Below are 22,284 nucleotides of genomic sequence, written 5' to 3' on the forward strand. Positions count from 1 at the left end.
ACTAGACTTTTGAAATAATTAAATATGATCTATTCTCTTACTGTACCCTAAAACCTGGTTTTCATTCAGGACATGTATGTATATATATACTGTATATATATATGATATGTTATGGGTGCCACTATGAGAATGAACTCCTACCAATATGGTTTTTATTATATAATTACCTTTTTTTTTTTTTACTTCACTCATTCAAACAGGATTATGGTTGTCAGATTACATAGACATGCAGTCACAAACAGTAAGAGTGAAAGCTTCAGGTTGTACTTTTTCTGCATTTCTTTAAATCAGCAGCCTTTAAACAATGTACATTCAGGTTATTGGACTCAACATAACTCTCCCTTCACAGAAATATAAGCGGTTTCGCTCAGTGCATCGCTTTCTACATGAACCTGGCCTGACTAGAGCCAGGCTGCAGTATCTGAAGTGTAACAATGTGTTTAATAGATTTTCTGAACCAGGGGTAGAAAGAGACATAGATGACAGGGTTCAGAGAGGAGTTAAAATACAAAAACCACAACTCAACAGCTACAGATGTTACTCTTATCGAGCTGTTCACAGCTGTTAGAGCAACACAATAAAATGGACAGGAGCAAAGAATAAACACAACAACTACAACACCCAGAGTTCTCGCTGCTTTCATTTCAGATTTCGTACTTTTTATCGTCTCTGAATGCTGAAGAGTGACCACTGCAATGTGAGCACGCATGGCACGAGCCTGAGACACAGCCACCACAAATACTCTCAGATACAAAAGTGTAATGACTAAAATGGGGCCTAAAAACGTCACAACGAGGTCAACAATTTCTTCAGCATAACTACTGATGATTGTGCACTCACCATGACAGGTTTTATACCTGTCTGGTTCTTTTAATAAATCCCTTATTATCCAACTACTGTGCACAGCTGAAAACATCCAACACAGACAAACGCAATATTGAACTCTTCTCAAGGTAACTTTGGTGGAGTAAAACATGGGGTCACAAATTGCCACATAGCGGTCAACTGATATAAGAACCATGTTTCCTACTGAAACACTGACAACTAGGTAACCAAAAAAGTAATTTACAGCACACATAACATCACCCAGGATCCAGCAGCCTTCCAAGAGAAGGATTGCAGCTGGCATCTGCATGGAACCAACAAGGAAGTCTGCAACAGCCAGAGAGAGGAGGAGGAGGTTGGTGGTGGTGTGGAGCTGCCTGAAAAGAGTGAACATCAACAATGAACACACTGTTACATGTAGCAGTGTTAGAAATAAGTGTTAGCAGGGGTCATACATTTACACCTATTAGCTATCTGTACTGCAACAATATATGTAAATACATTACAGCAGAAGAACATTTTCAATAAGCAGTTTGCTAATCTAACTGAAGCCTGGAAATCAAAATATTTTCATCATTAATTCAAATGCCACATTATGTTGCATGGCATGAACTAAAAAACAGACATTTTGTCGACCATGCAGAGAAATATTATTTCTGCCTGAAGTGGGAGATAGAGATGATGACCAGCAGGTTCAGAACCACAGTGAGCACAGTGATGAAGCTCAGCAGACAGTAAATGAGTGTGGCCTCAGTCAGAAAAGACATTGTCCTCCTGCAGGAATTGTTGAGCTGGGAAAAACAGAATTCAGTTTCCTCCAGTGCCTCCATATTCAGAGAGAGGAGAAGCTGCTGAGCTCTGACAGCTTTCGAAGGGAAGCTCTGTCGTACAGATCATTTATATCTTTCCCTCTCCTCCCATATTCAACTCTCATCCTCTCAGGATGCTGAGTATGTCATACTGTGGTCATATCTATCAATCTATCAAGCTTCTACCAGCTCTGTTACTGTGCTTCATGCTGCCATCCCTACTGGTTTAGTCCAAGGCTGAGTTTCTCTCCCAGTCCAACCCTGAGGCCAACACTGCTATGGTTTATGGGGAGAACTATATGTTCATCTCCAGATTGACCCATAACTAGCATAACTTCTAAATGCATAAGTAACTTGATGGGTAAATTGTGTCACATGTCTGTTTCCATTGGTTACTGGCTACAGCAGACACCAAGTGGGATAACTCAATGATGCTAGCATTATAGCTAAAGGTTAGAAATGGTGACAAAATACCAAACACCAGGCTTTGACAGAATTTCTCATAAGAAGGTAGTTGTTATTGTTTCATTGAGTCATGACCAGTCCACAACCTTAACTGCATATTTATCATTGTATCCAAGACAACAACAGTCTTCTAACTAGGCCTGCACCATATCAGCAAAATATCCGATGTGCGATGACACAAGTTCAATATTGCGATGATGATATGACTTGTGATAATTAACTCATTGAGTGCCAACCACGTAATTTCTCGTTTTTCGTTACCATGCGTTTTTGAATTGAACACATTCTACATCGCGGAGGCGACGTCTTTCCACTTACTAGGGGTTCCTTCACCTCTGAAACGGGGCAGAGCTCCGTGGAAACACCTGCCTGACACAGCAACGTAGGGAACCGTGCATGTCCACGGCGCACAGCTCCACGGACATGCAGGGGGGGAAAAAACGGTGTCGCCGTCGCATCGACTGCACGCGGCTATGCGCCGCTTTAATGAGCGCTCATGTCTCGCGTCTACATTGGAGGTAGGCTGTTACCAGTATAATCAGACAACCATGAATGAGTTCGCCTCAGTTTCACGTGATTGTCACTGTCAGCCTGTTAGAAAAACATTTTACTGACCCCAGCTTCACACAAGTCACCTAATTGGTCATGAAAAAAGCGAGTTTCGCTTTTCGGCGCGGTGTTTGCATCCCTGCTGTTAACAAAATCAGCATCTAATCTGTCCCTTCAAATTGTGTGTTTGGAGCAGCTGCTGACAGATGTGTATTAATGCTCCGCTCGTGAGTCCAGCCGCATCGGGTCCAGGCTGCTGGCACGGACGAAACAGCTTAGAAACTGTTTAAACGAGCGATCGTCCGCTGAGTGGATTGTTACATTCACCAGAACTTGCTGAAAATAGATATGAGACAATTTGCTCAAACTTGGAGCCAGACCCGGCCAGGCTACAGGAGAGATCAAAAATATGGAGGGGTCCAGGACCCCCAAAAGGTTGAGAACCAATGACCCTGTTGAACGTAGGCTACTGTAACCACTGTGATACAATAAAAAACAACAACATGGATCTGATTCACCGGCGTAGCGGTCCCTCTCTCCATTCACTCTCTAGCTCTCTCGACCACAGCTGCAAATTAAGTAGCCTATGGCCTATGAACAGCGCCACTCTCCATTGCAGCTACGTTGTGCTCAAACGTGGAATTATCCCAAAATCTTTTGAGCTGCATCTCAGTACGATGCTTCCACCTAGTGGCTATAATGTGACCTACAATTTCACGCAACGCGTGAATCACGCTTTCCGTGAAGGAAACGTCCAAATGAAACTAGTACCCACTGTAAGTCAGCTTCGGTGCTGACTTACGGTAAACGGGCAGAAAGGGTTCATTCACTGACTCACTGACTTGATGATATATGTATGACAAATATTCTTATTCTGTGGGTAATGGGGGCGGGACTAGATAAGCTTTTGCTTCTCCCGCTTTCCCTTTCGGCCATGTGTATTGTATTATTTGAACGAAGATGATGAAGTGTGATGATGATGATTTAAATTGACATGCCCGAAATAAACAAATTGATTGATTGATTGATTGATCTGACAATGGAACAGCCCTCACACACTCACGGACTTCCCGTGAACGCGACTCTAAAGCCATGGTCTATGCTTCCACGTTCCGTCGACGGCATACCTATGGCGTAAACCCGACGCCATCATTGAGCATTCGAAGTTATGCGTCGAGGGAACACGTTGCTCTGCAATTCACGTGTCAAGTGTCTTTGTGTGGTATCGGTTTCCTTGGTCTTCTTCCAGTCACAGTAAACAATGGCAACTGAAAAACAAATGCTTTTATTGCAAATGTTGAAGCGCAGGCGACGAAGAAGACGTTTGTAGAGGTGGACTGTCCGACCACTAAACCAGTCGAGGCTGAGATCGGGTGAATTTACCACACTGACGTTCTGAGCGGATCAATCACAGTCCTTGCGGTTCGCGTCACTATGCATCAACGCGACGCGGAGTCAGGATTTTTTGGAGGTGCGCGTCAGGCTATGGCATAGGGGTCCACGTCGACTAAGTAGCTATGCCGTCGCCGCGACGCAGAACCATAAACCAGGCTTAAGTCAGTGAGTTCATAAAGGGTCAGATTGGAATTGGGCCCAACTCTGAAGGCAGTTGAAAAAGTTTGACGTCTTCAAAATGGAGAACACTTTGACCATCTAAAGCAGCAGTTCCCAAACTTCTTTGGCTGCACTGCCCAATGCCCAACACAGGAGAAAAAAAAGAAAGGCAAAGGCCTGTTAGGGGGGGTGGGAGGGGGGTGCAACATACTTTCAGACACTGAGTCTGTTTCCATTGGTTATGGCTACAGCAGGCAGGATAGCATTAGCTTGCCCATTGTTACCTATGACTGCACAGTGCACAGTAAATGTTTCTATATATTGGCTTTCAACCAAACCAAACCAAACCAAACCAATAGGCATCAGCTCATTTTTGTAACCATGACCATAAGGAGGTGTTGGGGCACTAATGCAGTACTTGCTTCTGTGGATTGTATCAGAGGGTCAGGACAAATTAAATAGATAGACCTCCTCCTTTAAACTGACAGTCATGTAGGTGAAGGAGGACACAGGTTTATGGGAAGTCCAGTTAGCTGTTTGCTGTAGCTCAACGTATTGCTTATTAGATTTGTGATGTAATATGTGGCCACAGTTTGTACCAATCCTTTGGGCATAATTGCATATTTGACTGGGTTATCATCAGTGGATTATCTCTGTATGGCTGCATCCTGTTCTCCTTCTTCAAAGATATGGCTGCTGGTTTGGTGTCTCATTCTGTGTGGGGAGTTTCCATTTGGCTGGTATGAAGGGGGTGTGTCAGGGTCATTAGGTGGGTGGTGCCCAAGCTGTTGGACTAGCCTTGTTCTGGCCTTTAGCAGTTAATGCTGGTTTCCCTTAACATCAATCCTAAAGGGCCTCAATTTCTGGTGTGGAGGCCATGAGAGGTCACAGCAGGTACGAAATGGAGTTTGTCTTTTCTGAATGATAGGTCAGGGGTATGTGGATTACACTCTAAATCAGGACTAGTTGGTTTTCTTTTTGGTATTAATTGAAGTGTTCCAAAGGAGATGAGTGGGGTATGCGTTTTAGTTGTATTGGTGGACATTATCTTGTAAGGGCAATGATCAGTCCAAGAATACTGTGGTGGAGCCTTGATTGGCTTGAACCATTGACAAAGCCCATATTAGTGCTATGTAGAACTAGAGTAATGTTTAGTTACCACTATTTATCATATTGTCGTGGAAATATCCTGTTATTATTAGTGGATAACAGTGGTAACAATGTTTGTTTTGGAAGTAAATAAATACAATCTATACTTTTACTGCACTCTAAAATCTGGTTCTCATTCAGGACTGAGTTTTAGATAGCATCATAATAGGTGATGGGTGACACTATGACAATGAATTCATACTAATAAGAAAGATTGTCCATGTTGCCTGATTATGAATAAGTCCCCCATCACAGGAAAATGACTGGTTTCACTCATCCCATCGTTTACTACATTAACCTGGCCTGACTGAAGCCAGGCTGCATTGTAGTGTAACAATGCGTTTAATTGATTTTTTTGAACCGGGGTAGAAAGAGACATAAATCACAGGGTTCAGACAGGAGCTGAAATACAACAGCCAAATCTTAATGGCTGTAGTGGGCAAAACGATGAAGGACAACAAACTGAAAATGAGTGAGGTCTCAGTCAGCAAGAGTATTGTCTTTCTGCAGGACTTGTTAGGCTGGGTGAATTATTTATTTATTCATTCAGAAGCCTGATTATGTAACTCTTTGGCTACATCAGTCTGTCTATCAATATGTTGCACCTCATATATAATTATCTATTGACTAGTGTTTCTCAATCTTAACCAGATCAAACTGAGTCTGCAATTTTCAAATTTCTCACACAAATGATCTTACCTGTTGACAATGTTAAGTATGACTTAATGATCAAAGCAAAGTTTAATAAATAGATGACTGGCTGAAACCAGTACATAGCCTCAATATTACAAGGCTCCTTCAAACTAAACACTGATTTGTGGCTTGTTATGTTCTATAAACATGTACAGTGCAAACCTTAGGACAGGACTACTGGGTTGAAAATACCTGTAGAGGGAGCACCATGGCCATTTCTTGTGCTTTGCCAATCACTCTATATTGTAAAGTATTCATAAGTCTGTCTGTGCACCTTTGACAGGAATTAACAGCTTTTTGAGAAAGTCTTTGAAAGCTTTGTACACCTTGATTTGGCCAGTTTGTCAATAGAAGGGGTTTTCAAGAACAGCAGATAAGGTTAATTATTTTGTATCATCTCAGTGGAGAATTGTCTTCTCATGCTCTGTAAAGGCAGTGGGCAAACCCCTTGTACTGCTGAGAGAGCCAGTCATGACAGCAGAGGATTTCTGTCAGAGAGACTGTTGGGTAATTTGAGTAGATCTACAAAGAGTCCTAGTGGTTTTAACATATTTTTCATATTTTCACATTCAAACTGATAAAGATGTTTTCTGAAGTTGTCGGTGTGTTGTCTATTTGCCTGTATTTTCTTAAATTCTATTTGTGGTAGTGATGAAACTCAAGCATTACTACGCAGCATTTAACTCTTAACAGCAAGTACTTCTTAAGGAAAATATGGTTGCTGTGAACATTACTACAATATGTTTCTCAAAATATCCTGAGAGAACTTGATATTTGCTTTACAGACAATTTCATACCAGGGGAGGTGTTGGTGTAGCACTGTTATTTCAGCACCAGGGACAGTGTCATGGTTTCATCAATACACAGCACAGTGAGGCTTTAGCTGCAGAGGGAGGGTGGAGGGGAACAACAGTTTATACTGACGTGTCTATGAATACACTGAAAAAATCAGTCAAATTATCAAGTAGCCTGTTTGACAGATTATAATCCATCACAAATGTAATGGTATAATAAAAAAAAGTGACGATAGTATCAGATGTGACAAAAACATACTGATCCTTTGACACATTACATGCTAGGCTTTCTGCTGCAGGAGACAGCTGGGCTTCAAATAAATTTGTATTTAACCACCATACAGTGTTTTCCCCATGTTAATGTTATTAATGTTAATTCTCCATACTTTGCAGAAGTGCAGGATAAATAAGAACAATGTCACTTTCAATGACACAGAAATTATCTCAGCTTGTCTGTCACTTTCATACTTTTACATCATTTTTGCCTGACTGGAGCCAGGCTGCAGTATCTGAAGTGTAATAATGTTTTTAATGGCTTTTCGGAACCAGGGGTAGAAAAAAACATATATCACAGGGTTCAGACAGGAGTTGAAATACAACAACCAAGTCTCAGTGGCTGTAGATGATGTCCCTACTGAGCTGTTCACAATTGCAATAGCAACAATATAATATGGACAGCAGCACAGAAGAAACACTAATATTACAATACCCAGAGTCCTCGCTGCTTTTAGTTCAGATTTCTTACTTTTTATAGTCTCTGAATGCTGAAGTGTGACAGCTACAATGTGAGAGCGCATGGCACGAGCCTGAGACACAGCCACCACAAATACTCTCAGATACAAAATTGTAATGACGAGAATGGGGCCTAAAAAGGTCACAACAAGATCAACAATTCCTTCAGCAGGATCACTTATTACTACACACTCTCCATGACAGACTCTATACCTCTCTGGGTGTTTGAGGAAATCCCTCATCATCCAACTACTGTGCACAGCAGAAAACATCCAACACAGACAAACACAGAGTTGAACTCTCCTCAGAGTAACCTTGGTGGAGTAAAACATGGGGTCACAAATTGCTGCATAGCGATCAACTGATATGAGAACCATGCTTCCAACTGAAACACTGACAACAAGGAAACTTAAAAAATAAATCGCAGCACACATAGCATCACCCAGGATCCAGCAGCTCTGCATGAGGAGGATTTCAGACGGCATCTGCATCAAACCAACAAGGAAGTCTGCAACAGCCAGAGAGAGGAGGAGGAGATTGGTGGTGGTGTGAAGCTGCCTAAAAAGAGAAAATATCAACAATGAGCACACTGTTAAATGCATCAGTTGTGAAATAAATGTTAATATGTTGAAACACATCAGTGTTAAAACTGTAAAAGCATGTTCAAATGACTAGATTGAATTCAACAAGATAACACTATTTCTGTGAATTCTTCAACCCAGTAACCTAAATGTCACATTATGTTGCATGGAAGAAACAAAAATATAAACATTTTGTACATCATTCTGAGAAATATGTATCTCTGCCTGAAATGAGACAAAGAGGTGATGAGCTGCCTGAAAAGAGAGAATATCAAAAAACTGCGTCATTACAGTTGTAAGAACATTTTCAAATTAACTCTAACTGAAACCTGTAAATCATAAACATTTTCATCATTAGTTAAAATCTCACAGTATGATGCACAGCATGAACGAAAAAACAGACATTTTGTAGGCCATGTAGAGAAATATTATCTCTGCCTGAAGTGGGAGATAGAGATGATGACCAGCAGGTTCAGAACCACAGTGAGCACAATGATGAGGGACAGCAGCGTGTAAATGAGTGTAGCCTCAGTTGGAGAGGGTGCCGTCCTCCTGCAGGAATTGTTGAGCTCTGGGAAGCAGAGTTCATCTTCCTCCAGAACGTCCATGTTCAGAGAGAGGAGAAGCTGCTGAGCTCTGACAGCTTTCTCAAAGCTTTCTTTGTCATGCAGATCATTTATTTATTTCTTCCTCCCCTCCCATATTTAAATTTTAACTATTCAGAAGCCTGATTACATCACACTGTATTAGTCTGTATATGCTCCAATCAAAGGCGAGTGACTAATTTGCAGGTGTTGCTCAATACAAGATCAAACTAAATTTCCAATTTCAAACTGGTCACAGTCACAACCCCAACTGGTCTTACCTGTTGATAAGTACAACGTCACGATGAATGCAAAGGTAAAATAAAAAGATGCCAAACTCTCATCAGTAAAACCCAAAACATGGTGACCTGCTAAAACCAGCAAAGACCTTCATAAAATACCATCAGAACAAAGTTCAGTATTCTGACTTTAATCCATAGACTGTAAAAAGAATGGACGTAGCGTCCGTGACGTCACCCATTGGTTTGGGGGAGTCTGTTTTGTGCCGCTACTACGGGGGTTTGAACCGCGCCATGTTGGATTCTACTTGCCATATTTGGAGCGGTGCGGCCGTTGGCCGGCCGAGAGCCCGCCCACTGGCCTCGAAGCAGCGGCCTCCGGACCTGTCACTCAACGGTTCTGCGCCCTAATTGGCCAGAACTTTAAACCTAATAATAGTAAAACGGTAGAGTTTAAAAAAAATTCACCCCCCTCAGAGTGTGTGCGGGGGTAGAAACTATCGGTTGAGACCAAAAAAATGAAATGTACCAGGCTGTAAATATGTTTTTTTAAGCTGTAAAATCGGCTATTTTAACATGGGGCTCAGTTGGAGTTGCTCCCTTCTGGAGCCAGCCCCCAGCGACAGCCGAGGGGATTGCAGCTTTTTGAACGCGGAAGTGAGCTTCACTTCTCAGACCGACAACTGCCCCCTTGCTTTAATCTCAGAATTCTCAGAGAAAAAAAAGTCATAACTCACTTTTCTTTTTCTCAGTGGCCCTAATCCTCTTCCGTGCTTTCGATTTTATAAATTGGAACATACTCTTAAAAAATATATTTTTAAAATTATTTTTAAAGGGACAACGAGGAGTTTCTATTTGGTTATAAAAAAGTCTCACGTTAATGTGGATAAATCTACGCTACCCACACTTGTTAATGGGCCCATTTTCGATAAATATATCATTTTGTCTCTATCGTTATTTTGTTATTATTAGTGGTGGCGGAGATGCTGGTCGAGCTGACCAGCTTTTTTTACTTTCGGTTTCGTGGCGAGTCATGTCGGAACTACGACGGTATCTGATCGTCTTCGAACCTCTGACTTTAGTTATTGTTGAATGAAAACATGAGTTTGCCTTGCGCCGGTCAAAGAATTTCACGGTGTGCGCGGAGGCTCATACATGTAGTGTGAAAACGCTTCGCTTTTCCAAAACTCCTCGTTGTCCCTTTAACAACTTTTTGCAACATTCTGAATGTGCTTCTTAAAAGATATAAGGTCATCAGTTCACATGATTAACCTTCACCTCTGGGGATGAGTGGATTGAGCAGTGACTTTCATCTGAAAAAAAGCAGAGGTAGACGACATGCAGCGCTAACGTCCAGAGAGGTGGAACTATTTATTTATTTATTTATTTTTTAAAGTGGGGCTATTTTATTAGATAATATATATTTCTTATTACGAGACAGAGTTGTTTTGTCCTCAGGAGCCGGACGGGCTTCCTGCTGGACACTGGAATCAGAAGCAGGACAGGCCTCCTGCTGGACACAGGGAACAGGGGTGGCGCCAGCCGGGATCGCCGACGCTGGAACATGAGTGCCGTCTGCCGGACCCCCGACGCCGGAACGGGAGTGGCGTCTGCCGGGACCCCCGACGCCGGAACGGGAGTGGCGTCTGCCGGGACCCCCGACGCCGGAGGACGCTGCAGCTCTGAAGAGGGTGCCAGGGGGAGCTGCAGCACTGGAGTTGGCCGAACTGCCAACAAGGCACGGGGAGCAGGCGTCGGCCGGACCACTGATGAGGCACGGGGAGCAAGAGTCAGTCGGACCACTGACGAGGCACGGGGAGCAGGCGTCGGCCGGACCACTGACGAGGCACGGGGAGCAAGAGTCGGTCGGACCACTGACGAGGCACGGGGAGCAGGAGTCGGCTGGACCACCGACTGCCTCACCGCAGATAGGGGACATGGATGCTGATGCCCAGCCAGAGGGGTACTTGAAGGCTGCGGCCAGCTGAAGGGGGACATGAAGGCTGCGGCCCAGCCAGAGCAGGAAATGTTTGCGGCAGCACAGCAGGCACAATGCTAGCAGGCAGCTGGCTTTTAACCAAACCAAACCAAACAATGACATAAGCTGAATTTATTATTGTAACCATGACCATATGGTTTTCGGGCACTATTTTTCTTTTCAATTAACTTTATTGAAAAAGGTTGTACAAACAGTTGTACATAGAACGGTGTTGGGGCACCAATGCAGAACTTGCTTCTGTGGATTGCATGAGATGGTCAGGACAAATAGACCTCCTCCTTTAAACTGACAGTCATGTAGGCTAAGGAGGACATAGGTTTATGGGAAGTCCAGTTAGCTGTGAGCTGGAGCTCAACATTTTGCTTATTAGACTTGTGATGTAATTCATTGTGGATATGAGACCACAGTTTGTACCAATCCTTTGGGCCTAATTACATATTTGACTGGGTTATCATCAGCTGATTATCTCTGTATGGCTGCATCCTGTTCTCCTTCTTCAAAGATATGGCTGCTGGTTTGGTGTCTCATTCTGTGTGGGGAGTTTCCATTTGGCTGGTATGTAGTAGGTGTGTCAGGGTCATTAGGTGGGTGGTGCCCAAGCTGTTGGACTAGCCTTGTTCTGGCCTTTAGCGGTTAATATTGATTTCCCTTAACATCAATCTTTAAAGGGATAGTTCACCCTAGAATGATATTTCGCTCATTATCTACTCACCCTCATGTTGACTAAGGGCTGGAAGAAGTTTCAGATTCCTCCGTGGCTTCTCTGAGTTACAGGGGGTCTCGGCATAGCAGTGCATGTCCATATAACGGTTGCAAAGGGACACCGGAGCTCTTCGTAAAAAAACACACACAAAAAAACATCCAAATACCTCCATGCTGCTCGTATGTAATGTCCGTCTTGTGCTGAAGCCCCAAATTGCGTAATTGTCCCGAAAAAAATTAAATAAGTCTATATTTTAAGCTTGTTTGTAGCGGAAGCTTCTCGAAGCTCCTCTTCCTGGTCCGTCCAAAGCTCGCGTGATTTGCGCCGGCGTCAGCATGCGTCAGTGCGGTTACTGCGAATCACGCGAGATTTGGGCGGACCAGGAAGAGGAGCTTCGAGAAGCTTCCGCTACAAACAAGCTTAAAATATAGACTTATTTAATTTTTTTCGGGACAATTACGCAATTTGGGGCTTCAGCACAAGACGGACATTACATACGAGCATCATGGAGGTATTTGGATGTTTTTTTTGTGTGTGTTTTTTTACGAAGAGCTCCGGTGTCCCTTTGCAACCGTTATATGGACATGCACTGCTATGCCGAGACCCCCTGTAACTCAGAGAAGCCACGGAGGAATCTGAAACTTCTTCCAGCCCTTAGTCAACATGAGGGTGAGTAGATAATGAGCGAAATATCATTCTAGGGTGAACTATCCCTTTAAGGGCCTCCATTTCTGCTGTGGAGGCCATGAGAGGTCACAACAGGTACGAAATGGAGTTAGTCTTTTATTGATGATAGGTCAGGGGTATGTGGATTGCAATCTAAATGCAGCACTAGCTGGTTTTCTTTTTGGTATTAATTGAAGTGTTCCAAAGGAGATGAGTGGGGTATGTGTTACAGTTGTATTGGCTGGACGTCTGGCAGTTCTTATCCCCTGGTTTTGTGAGGGCAATGATCAGTCCAATAATATTGTGGTAAAGCCTTGATTGGCTTGAAACATTGACAAAGCCCATATTAGCGCTATGTAGAACTAGAATAATGTTTAGTTACCACTATTAATCATATCCTGTTATTATTAGTGGATAACAGTGGTAAGGGGGTTAGGGTGGTTCTCATTCAGGAATGAGTTTTAAGGCCTTACTATAGACATCCAAACAGGATTTTGGTTGTCAGATTACAGAGACATACAGTCACAAACAGAAAGAGTGAAATATTCAGGCTGTTCGGTGGAGACAAGTGTGTTTGTAAATTCATTTTTGATCACACAGGACTTTGTAGACATTTTAACTATCACTTCAAGTGCACTTTTAAAAGAAGGCATATGTGCAATAGAAATGACGTTTAGGTATCAGTTTTTTCTTTTTCTTTCATAATAAATCTCTTTTAGATATTTATTTATCATTGTAACCTTTTATATACTGTATTTATTGTAAATATTGGTCAGTCTTTTTCGTTTAGTTTTTAGTGATGTTTCTGTCTTTCTGCCTTGTGTTTTCATAATTTCATTCCAGTACATGCAAATGTACTATGAATGACAATGAAATGGACTCTGACTCTGATCATACAGTACTTTTGTTTGCATTTTCTTTAATTCTGCAGATACTGAACAATGTATACTTAGCTCATTGAACAAAACATAAGAATAACTCCCACCTTCATATAAAAATAAGTAGTTTGTTCACTCAGTCTATCGCTGCCTACATTAAACTGGCCTGACTGGAGCCAGGCTGCAGTATCTGAAGTGTAACAATGTGTTTAATACATTTTCTGAACCAAGGGTAGAAAGAGACATAGATCACAGGGTTCAGAGAAGAGTTGAAATATATTATAGTATACTCAATGTTTGCAGATGGTCTAAATGAGCTGTTCACAGCTGCAAGAGCAAGGCAATGATATGGACAGTAGCAAAGAATAAACACAACTACTACAACACCCAGAGTCCTTGCTGCTTTGATTTCAGATTTGTTACTTTTTACAGTCTCTGAATGCTGAAGTGTGACAGCTGCAATGTGAGAGCGCATGGCACGGGCCTGTGACACAGCCACCACAAATACTCTCAGATACAGAATTGTGATGACTGAAATGGGGCCTAAAACGTTCACAACAAAGTCAGGAACTTCTTCAGCATAAGTATTTATGTTTGAGCACTCACCATGACAGGTTTTATACCTGTCTGGTTGTTTTAATAAATCCCTCAGTATCCAACTACTGTGAACAGCAGAAAATATCCAACACAGACAAACACAGAGTTGAACTTTTCTCAGAGTAACTTTGGTGGAGTAAAACATGGGGTCACAAATTGCCATGTATCTGTCAATTGATATGAGAACCATGTTTCCTACTGAAACACCGACAACGAAGTAACCCAAAAAGTAAGTCACAGCACACATAACATCACCCAGAAACCAGCAGCCTTCCAAGGAGAGGATTCCAACTGGCATTAGAATTGAACCAACAAGGAAGTCTGCAACAGCCAGAGAGAGGAGGAGGAGGTTGGTGGTGGTCTGGAGCTGACTGAAAAGAGAGAATATCAATAATAACACACCGTTATATATAACAGTTCTTAGAATAAGTGTTATCAGGCGTCATCATTTTACACAAATGATCTGTACTGCAACAATATACATAAATACATCACAACATTACAGCTACGATTGAGCAGTTTACTAATCTAACTGGAACCTGTAAATCAGAAATGTTTTCATCATTAATTCAAATGTCACATTATGTTGCATAGCATGAACTAAGAAACAGACATTTTGAAGGCCATGTAGATAAATATTATCTCTGCCTGAAGTGGGAGATAGAGATGATGACCATCAGGTTCAGAACCACAGTGAGCACAATGATGAGGGACAGCAGAGTGTAAATGAGTGTAGCCTCATTTGGCAGGGTTATCTTCCTGCAGGAGTTGTTGAGCTGGGAAAAACAGAATTCAGTTTCCTCCAGGACCTCCATATTCAGAGAGAGGAGAAGCTGCTGAGCTCTGACAGCTTTCTAAGGGAAGCTCTGTCATACAGATAATTTATATCTTTCCCTCTCCTCCCATATTCAACTCTCATCCTCTCAGGATGCTGAGTACGTCATACTGTACTGTGGCCCTATCCATCAAGCTTTTTCCAGCTCTTTTCCTGTGCCTCATGCTGCCATCCCTACTGGTTTATTTCAAGGCTGAGTTTCTCTCCCAGTCCAACCCTGAGGCCGACACTCAGCTATGGTTTTATCAAAATGGGGAAAACTATGATCATCTGAAAAGATGCAGATTGACCCGGAACTAGCATAACTTCTAAATGCACAAGTAACTTGATGGGTAAATTGTGTTACATGTCTGTTTCCATTGGTGACTGGCTATAGCAGACATGACAGTGTTAGCTTACCCAGTATTACCTGGCCTAAGAAAGCAGTTGTTATTGTTTCATTGATTCATGACCAGTCCACAACCTTAAAGCAGAAGTAAGTGATATATTTGTGTTAATATAAGTCTTAAATAGTTATATCTTCCGACAGCAATCACTTACATAGAGTGTTTGAACCGAAACACGGGTCTGTCAGTCACGGGGAGCATACGTCAGTCCGACTGCCCACAAGTCCGACGGCTCATTTCTCCGACTACCCATTCTACAGTGTTGAGGTTAGGTTTAGGGTAAGGTTAAGGGTTAGGGCTACTTAAGTCGGAGAAGTGGGAGGTCGGACTGATGACGCAAAAATAAAGAAATGTATGGTCGGAGTCGGAGAAATGGGTGGTTGGCGAAATGGGTAGTCGGACAGACGTCATGCGCCCGTCAGTCACTCTGCTCTGCTCTGAGCCGAGGAGAAAACATTTATCGTATCCTACAGTTTTTATCCAATGAGGAGAGAGAACGGCATGCAGGGCTGTGTGTGCAGCCAAGGGACGCCGTGAATGTGGCGACGTAGGGACGAGGACTGTTATGGTGCGTTCAAGGAAACTCGTAACTCGTGTTTTTCCGACTTTAAACTGTCAAACATTTGGGTGAAGGAGGACACGGGTTTATAGGATAGGACAGAAGAAGTCCAGTTAGCTGTTTACTGTGGCGCAGCCGCGCAGCTATTGCTTATTAGATTTGTGATGTAATTCATTGTGGTTCTGACACAACAGTTTGTACCAATTTTTTGGAATCTAATTGCAATTTGACTGGATTATCGTCAGAGGATTATTTCTGTTTGACTACATTCTGTTCTTCCTCTTTTATCTATGTTGAGTTGTACGTCAAATATTTGGCTGCTCTCTTGGTCTTCATTCTGTGTGGGGAGTTTCAATGGTGTGGTAGGTGTGTAGAGGGCATGTCACGATCATTAGGTGGGTGGTGTTCAAGCTGTTGACTGTCCTTTTTCTGGCCCTTGCCAGTGCTGGGATCCCAACAGGAAACCTGAACATCAATCCTTAAGGGCCTTCATTTTTAGAATTGATTAGTGGTGAGTCCTGTTAGAGTGTGGAACACTTATGATATGGAGTTGGTCTTTTCTGGATGATATTTCAGGAGTATGTGCATAACCCTCTAACTCCAGGACTTTTTGTATTATTTTATGTGTTCAAAAGGGAGATGGGTGGGGTATGTGTTAGAGTGGTAAAGGTTGATATAGTGGGCAGCTCCTACCCCCTGATTGTGTGAGGGCAATGGCCTGGCTCAGGGAACTGTGGTGGAGCCTTGTTTTAATGCATATGCTCATAGAAATAGACTAGACTTTTGAAATAATTAAATATGATCTATTCTCTTACTGTACCCTAAAACCTGGTTTTCATTCAGGACATGTATGTATATATATACTGTATATATATATGATATGTTATGGGTGCCACTATGAGAATGAACTCCTACCAATATGGTTTTTATTATATAATTACCTTTTTTTTTTTTTACTTCACTCATTCAAACAGGATTATGGTTGTCAGATTACATAGACATGCAGTCACAAACAGTAAGAGTGAAAGCTTCAGGTTGTACTTTTTCTGCATTTCTTTAAATCAGCAGCCTTTAAACAATGTACATTCAGGTTATTGGACTCAACATAACTCTCCCTTCACAGAAATATAAGCGGTTTCGCTCAGTGCATCGCTTTCTACATGAACCTGGCCTGACTAGAGCCAGGCTGCAGTATCTGAAGTGTAACAATGTGTTTAATAGATTTTCTGAACCAGGGGTAGAAAGAGACATAGATGACAGGGTTCAGAGAGGAGTTAAAATACAAAAACCACAACTCAACAGCTACAGATGTTACTCTTATCGAGCTGTTCACAGCTGTTAGAGCAACACAATAAAATGGACAGGAGCAAAGAATAAACACAACAACTACAACACCCAGAGTTCTCGCTGCTTTCATTTCAGATTTCGTACTTTTTATCGTCTCTGAATGCTGAAGAGTGACCACTGCAATGTGAGCACGCATGGCACGAGCCTGAGACACAGCCACCACAAATACTCTCAGATACAAAAGTGTAATGACTAAAATGGGGCCTAAAAACGTCACAACGAGGTCAACAATTTCTTCAGCATAACTACTGATGATTGTGCACTCACCATGACAGGTTTTATACCTGTCTGGTTCTTTTAATAAATCCCTTATTATCCAACTACTGTGCACAGCTGAAAACATCCAACACAGACAAACGCAATATTGAACTCTTCTCAAGGTAACTTTGATGGAGTAAAACATGGGGTCACAAATTGCCACATAGCGGTCAACTGATATAAGAACCATGTTTCCTACTGAAACACTGACAACTAGGTGACCAAAAAAGTAATTTACAGCACACATAACATCACCCAGGATCCAGCAGCCTTCCAAGAGAAGGATTGCAGCTGGCATCTGCATGGAACCAACAAGGAAGTCTGCAACAGCCAGAGAGAGGAGGAGGAGGTTGGTGGTGGTGTGGAGCTGCCTGAAAAGAGTGAACATCAACAATGAACACACTGTTACATGTAGCAGTGTTAGAAATAAGTGTTAGCAGGGGTCATACATTTACACCTATTAGCTATCTGTACTGCAACAATATATGTAAATACATTACAGCAGAAGAACATTTTCAAATAAGCAGTTTGCTAATCTAACTGGAGCCTGGAAATCAAAACGTTTTCATCATTAATTCAAATGCCACATTATGTTGCATAGCATGAACTAAAAAAACAGACATTTTGTCGACCATGCAGAGAAATATTATTTCTGCCTGAAGTGGGAGATAGAGATGATGACCAGCAGGTTCAGAACCACAGTGAGCACAGTGATGAAGCTCAGCAGACAGTAAATGAGTGTGGCCTCAGTCAGAAAAGACATCATCCTCCTGCAGGAATTATTGAGTTGGGAAAAACAGAATTCAGTTTCCTCCAGTGCCTCCATATTCAGAGAGAGGAGAAGCTGCTGAGCTCTGACAGCTTTCTAAGGGAAGCTCTGTTGTACAGATCATTTATATCTTTCCCTCTCCTCCCATATTCAGTTGCCATCCTCTCAGGATGCTGAGTATGTCATACTGTGGTCATATCTATCAATCTATCAAGCTTCTACCAGCTCTGTTACTGTGCTTCATGCTGCCATCCCTACTGGTTTAGTCCAAGGCCAAGTTTCTCTCCCTGTCCAACCCTGAGGCCAACACTGCTATGGTTTATGGGGAGAACTATATGTTCATCTCCAGATTGACCCATAACTAGCATAACTTCTAAATGCAATTTACTTGATGGTAGTAAGTAACTTAATGGGTAAATTGTGTTACATGTCTGTTTCCATTGGTTACCGGCTATCACGTTTGCTCTCCGCAAACATTGGTGTGGAGCATAACTCAATGATGCTAGCATTAGCTAAAGGTTAGAAATGGTGACACAATACCAAACACTAAGCTTTGACAGAATTTCTCATAAGAAGGTAGTTGTTATTGTTTCATTGATTCATGACCAGTCCACAACCTTAACTGCATATTTATCATTGTGTCCAAGACAACAACAGTCTTCTAACTAGGCCTGCACCATATCAGCAAAATATGCAATGACTCTGTTCAAAATTGCGATGATGATATGATTTGCGATAATTAAGCAAATATTCAGGTGTGCATATTAACCATATAGTTTCTCCGTCTTTCCGAAAATGACTCAATACGCTGTAGTACATACTACACCTGTGCTGTAACACCAAAAACAGAGAAGAAGCTTGGAAAGCTTGCGTGTTCTAAACAAATTACAACCATTATAAGTTGACTAACCTTGAGAAGTTGTTTCCGTAGAAATATGTTGATCGATGCCAAATCTCAGGTGCGGTAGGTATCTGAGGGACCTGACCGAAGTCTGCCGTTGTTGTTACAGTGCGTTTAGCAGTGTAGCTTAGGTTACAGGTGTGTGTGAGTGTGAAGGCATGGCCCCTGTAAATAAAACTTACTCATCACATTGCAGGCAGCCTTTTGTTATGTGTTTATCGTGCATGTTGACATCCTGATGACGATGAAAATATGATTAATTGTGCAGCCCTACTTCTAACCTTAAGGACAGACAAACCCTAATCTGTCCATAAACCTAATATAGAAGTTGCCTAAACCAAACCATGAGATGGGCTGAACGTATTATTATTACCATGACCATAAAGAGGTGTTGGGGCAGTAATTCAGAACATGCTTCTGTGGATTGTATGAGAGGGTCAGGACAAATGATCTCTATAGACCTCCTCCTTTAAACTGTCAAGCATTTGGGTGAAGGAGGACACAGGTTTATAGGTTAGGACAGACAAAGTCCAGTTAGCTGTTTGCTGTGGCTCAGCTGTTGCTTATTAGATTTGTGATGTAATTCATAGAGGTTCTGAGTGACAGTTTGTACCAATTCTTTGGGTCTAATTGCTTGGTCATGGAGGGTAATGACAGGAGGTTTGCATCAGAGGAGCGGAGGCAGCGGTTAGGAGAGTGGAGGTCAAGGAGGTCAGTGAGGTAGGAGGGAGCCAGGTTCTGAAGTGCTTTGAAGGTAAGAAGAAGGATTTTAAAATGTATACAGTAGGGAACAGGAAGTCAGTGAAGGTTTTGGAGAACGGGGGTGATGTGGTCATAGGGGCAAGTGTGAGTGAGCAGGCGGGCAGCGGCGTTCTGGACGCATGGAGTTTATTGAGGGTTCTGGATGAGAGGCCATAAGGAGGGACGAAGTCGGGCAATGTTTTTTAAATGAAAGAAGGCTGTCCAGGTTAACTGGGTCAGGGAGGTGTTGTCAATAGAGAGTGTGAAGTTGTTGACAGATTTGGTGAGGGATTTGGGACCAATGATGATGATATGACTGCTGGTTTGGTGTCTCATTCTGTGTGGAGAGTTTCAGTTCAGCTGGTGTGGTAGGTGTGTAGAGGGCGTGTCAGGATCATTAGGTGGGTGGTGCCCAAGCTGTTGGATTGCTCTTGTTCTGACCTTTAGCATTCAGTGCTATGGAGTTGGTCTTTTCTGGATGATATTTCAGGAGTGTGTGCATTGTATAGGTGGTGGGCTTGGCAATACGCACATCTTGTGGGTGCTGGGCCTAATATTGAGCAACAGAAGTGAGACATATGGCGCTTTTCCACTACACAGTCACGGCACGGCATGGCACGGCACGGTAAAGGTGCTTTTCCACTACAGCTGAGTTCTCTAGTTCCTCCTCAGCGGGGGCAGGGGCGTCGCCGGGCCGCATTGTCCGTTTCTCTTTTTTCAATCCTCTCCAAACCCACTCGTCTGCACCTCGATTACAGACCACAGTGTGGTTTTCCACACAGCATCATTTAACTCGGGTGAAGGAATAACAATAGTCTCGATACAGATCAGTTGTCGTTGACGCTCCTCTGATTTTGATTCTCATGTCGGACGTAGCACTCGCACTCTTCCAGTGACAATGCTCTGCCCAATCAGTGGAAGGCAGTCGGCTGACTTCACGTTTTAGTATCGCTTCGGCTCGCATGGAACCAGGGCTGAGACGGTACTAAAATAGTACCTGGTACCAGGTACTAGAGGCTAGTGGAAAAGCAAAAGAAGCGGGCTGGGTCGTGCCGTGCCGTGCTGTGCCATGCTAGTGGAAAAGCACCAATAGAGCCTGCACACCAGTATGTCTCTCTAGGGTTGTATAGGTGGACATAGTGGGCAGGCCCTACCCCCTGACTGTGTGAGGGCAATGGCCTGCCTCAGGATACTGTGGTGGAGTCTTGTTTTAACACATATGCTCATAGAAATAGACTAGACTAGACTTGAAATGATTAAATACAATCTATTCCCTTAGTGTACCCTAAAACCTGGTTCTCAACAATTGAAGTCAATGGAAGAATGGCATTTTTAAACATGTTTCAGAAGTGAGCAAAAGCATTTGGCACAATTTGTCATGATTTAGAGAGGTTTGCAGAAACCAGTATCACAACAGTTATAAAAGTCAATTAGGTTAGACCTAGAGGGCAGAGTTTTTTGTTTTTTTTAACAGATGTGATTGAAAAGATGTGATATGGTGATGTTCATTAGCTTTGTACAAACTATGACCAGGTTTTTGTTACTCAAATTGAATGAAGAAAAAAAGTTTTTGCACTCTCTACATTTAAGTTCAGGCTTAAAACCTTCCTTTATGACAGAACCTTTAGTTAGGAGTGGTTCAGTTACAGTACCCCTGAACCATTTGTATACTGCCATAGGCTTAGACTGCTGGGGGACACATCAGGTTACATAGAGCCCTGTCCTCTCCTCTCCTCTCCTCTCCTCTTGCACATTTTGAACTGTCATTATCTGTTTCACCTTGTAGTTTGGCCTTGGTGTCTCGCTCTCTCTCCTTTCCCCTGCTGTTAAACCGGCCTGCCCTCCCTGCCCATGACCCAGTCTGCCATCCAGTATTCCCATTAAGCTGGCCTGCCCTCCCTGCTTTTCCTGCCCACCATCAAGCTCCATGTTTTCCCATATTCCACATTGTAAGCTGTTTTCTTGTCTGTATACAACATCTATTGCACATCTGCCCGTCCTGGGTGAGGGATCCCTCCTCTGTTGCTCACCCTGAGGTTTTTCTAATTTTTTTTCCTGTTACAGGGGATTTCTTGGGGCATTGTTTAATCCGGTGGGTAGAGCAGGCGCCCCATTGGCAGAGGCTTCAGTTCTTGCTGCTGCTCGCCTCGGTTCAACCGCATCTGGCAGCCCTTTGCTGCATGTCTTTCCCCCTCTCTCTGCCTCCCCATTTTCTGTCTCTCTCAAAAATATATACATATTTTTCCTCAGTTGGTTTGAGGGTCTAAGGGCAGAGGATGTTGTTATAAAGCCCTTTGAGACAAACTGTTTGTACAAACAGGCTATACAAATAAAATTGTCTTGCCTTGTCTTAACCAATAAAGTGTGAAGATGGGATTTATTCCAGTGCGAAAACACATTTTAATGAACTAGAAAGTGTCACCTTTCAAATGATGTTTCATACATGTATTTGGGCCTTCTGTCAGTTCTACTGTCATAAGCTTTGGCACTTGGGTATGCTGAACTGTATTAAACTGTTTTGTAAATAGGATGATGATAGTAAGATCACACAGACTAGCAGTCACAAACTGAAAGCTTTACATTCATTTTTCAACAACATATTCTTTTCCGACATATTTTCATCAAATGTTTAGCTGTGTATTTACTGAATTTACTCTCATTCCCTAACTTC

At 42.6% G+C, this 22,284-nt stretch overlaps 4 protein-coding genes across 4 annotated transcripts; all 4 read right to left on the reverse strand.

Moving 5' to 3' along the window:
- Positions 1–382: 382 nt before the first annotated feature.
- Positions 383–1,655, reverse strand: LOC146965440 (trace amine-associated receptor 13c-like). Its single transcript, XM_085765879.1, has 2 exons — positions 1,486–1,655; positions 383–1,202 (listed from the first exon to the last, which is right to left on the reverse strand). The coding sequence occupies exons 1-2, from the start codon at positions 1,653–1,655 to the stop codon at positions 383–385; spliced, it is 990 nt and encodes a 329-aa protein (XP_085622005.1).
- Positions 1,656–7,308: 5,653 nt separating this feature from the next.
- Positions 7,309–8,759, reverse strand: LOC146965441 (trace amine-associated receptor 13c-like). The gene is made up of 2 exons (XM_085765965.1): positions 8,590–8,759; positions 7,309–8,128 (listed from the first exon to the last, which is right to left on the reverse strand). The coding sequence occupies exons 1-2, from the start codon at positions 8,757–8,759 to the stop codon at positions 7,309–7,311; spliced, it is 990 nt and encodes a 329-aa protein (XP_085622091.1).
- Positions 8,760–13,371: 4,612 nt separating this feature from the next.
- LOC146965442 (trace amine-associated receptor 13c-like) lies at positions 13,372–14,632 on the reverse strand. Its single transcript, XM_085764792.1, has 2 exons — positions 14,466–14,632; positions 13,372–14,188 (listed from the first exon to the last, which is right to left on the reverse strand). Exons 1-2 carry the CDS (start codon positions 14,630–14,632, stop codon positions 13,372–13,374), a joined length of 984 nt encoding a protein of 327 aa, XP_085620918.1.
- Positions 14,633–16,753: 2,121 nt separating this feature from the next.
- On the reverse strand, positions 16,754–18,028 carry LOC146965443 (trace amine-associated receptor 13c-like). The gene is made up of 2 exons (XM_085764791.1): positions 17,859–18,028; positions 16,754–17,573 (listed from the first exon to the last, which is right to left on the reverse strand). The coding sequence occupies exons 1-2, from the start codon at positions 18,026–18,028 to the stop codon at positions 16,754–16,756; spliced, it is 990 nt and encodes a 329-aa protein (XP_085620917.1).
- Between the last annotated feature and the right edge of the window lie 4,256 nt (positions 18,029–22,284).

This window comes from Trachurus japonicus, chromosome 21 (genome assembly GCF_045865225.1).
Source record: "Trachurus japonicus isolate A0001 chromosome 21, Traja_1.0".
NCBI classification, from domain to species: Eukaryota; Metazoa; Chordata; class Actinopteri; order Carangiformes; family Carangidae; genus Trachurus; species Trachurus japonicus.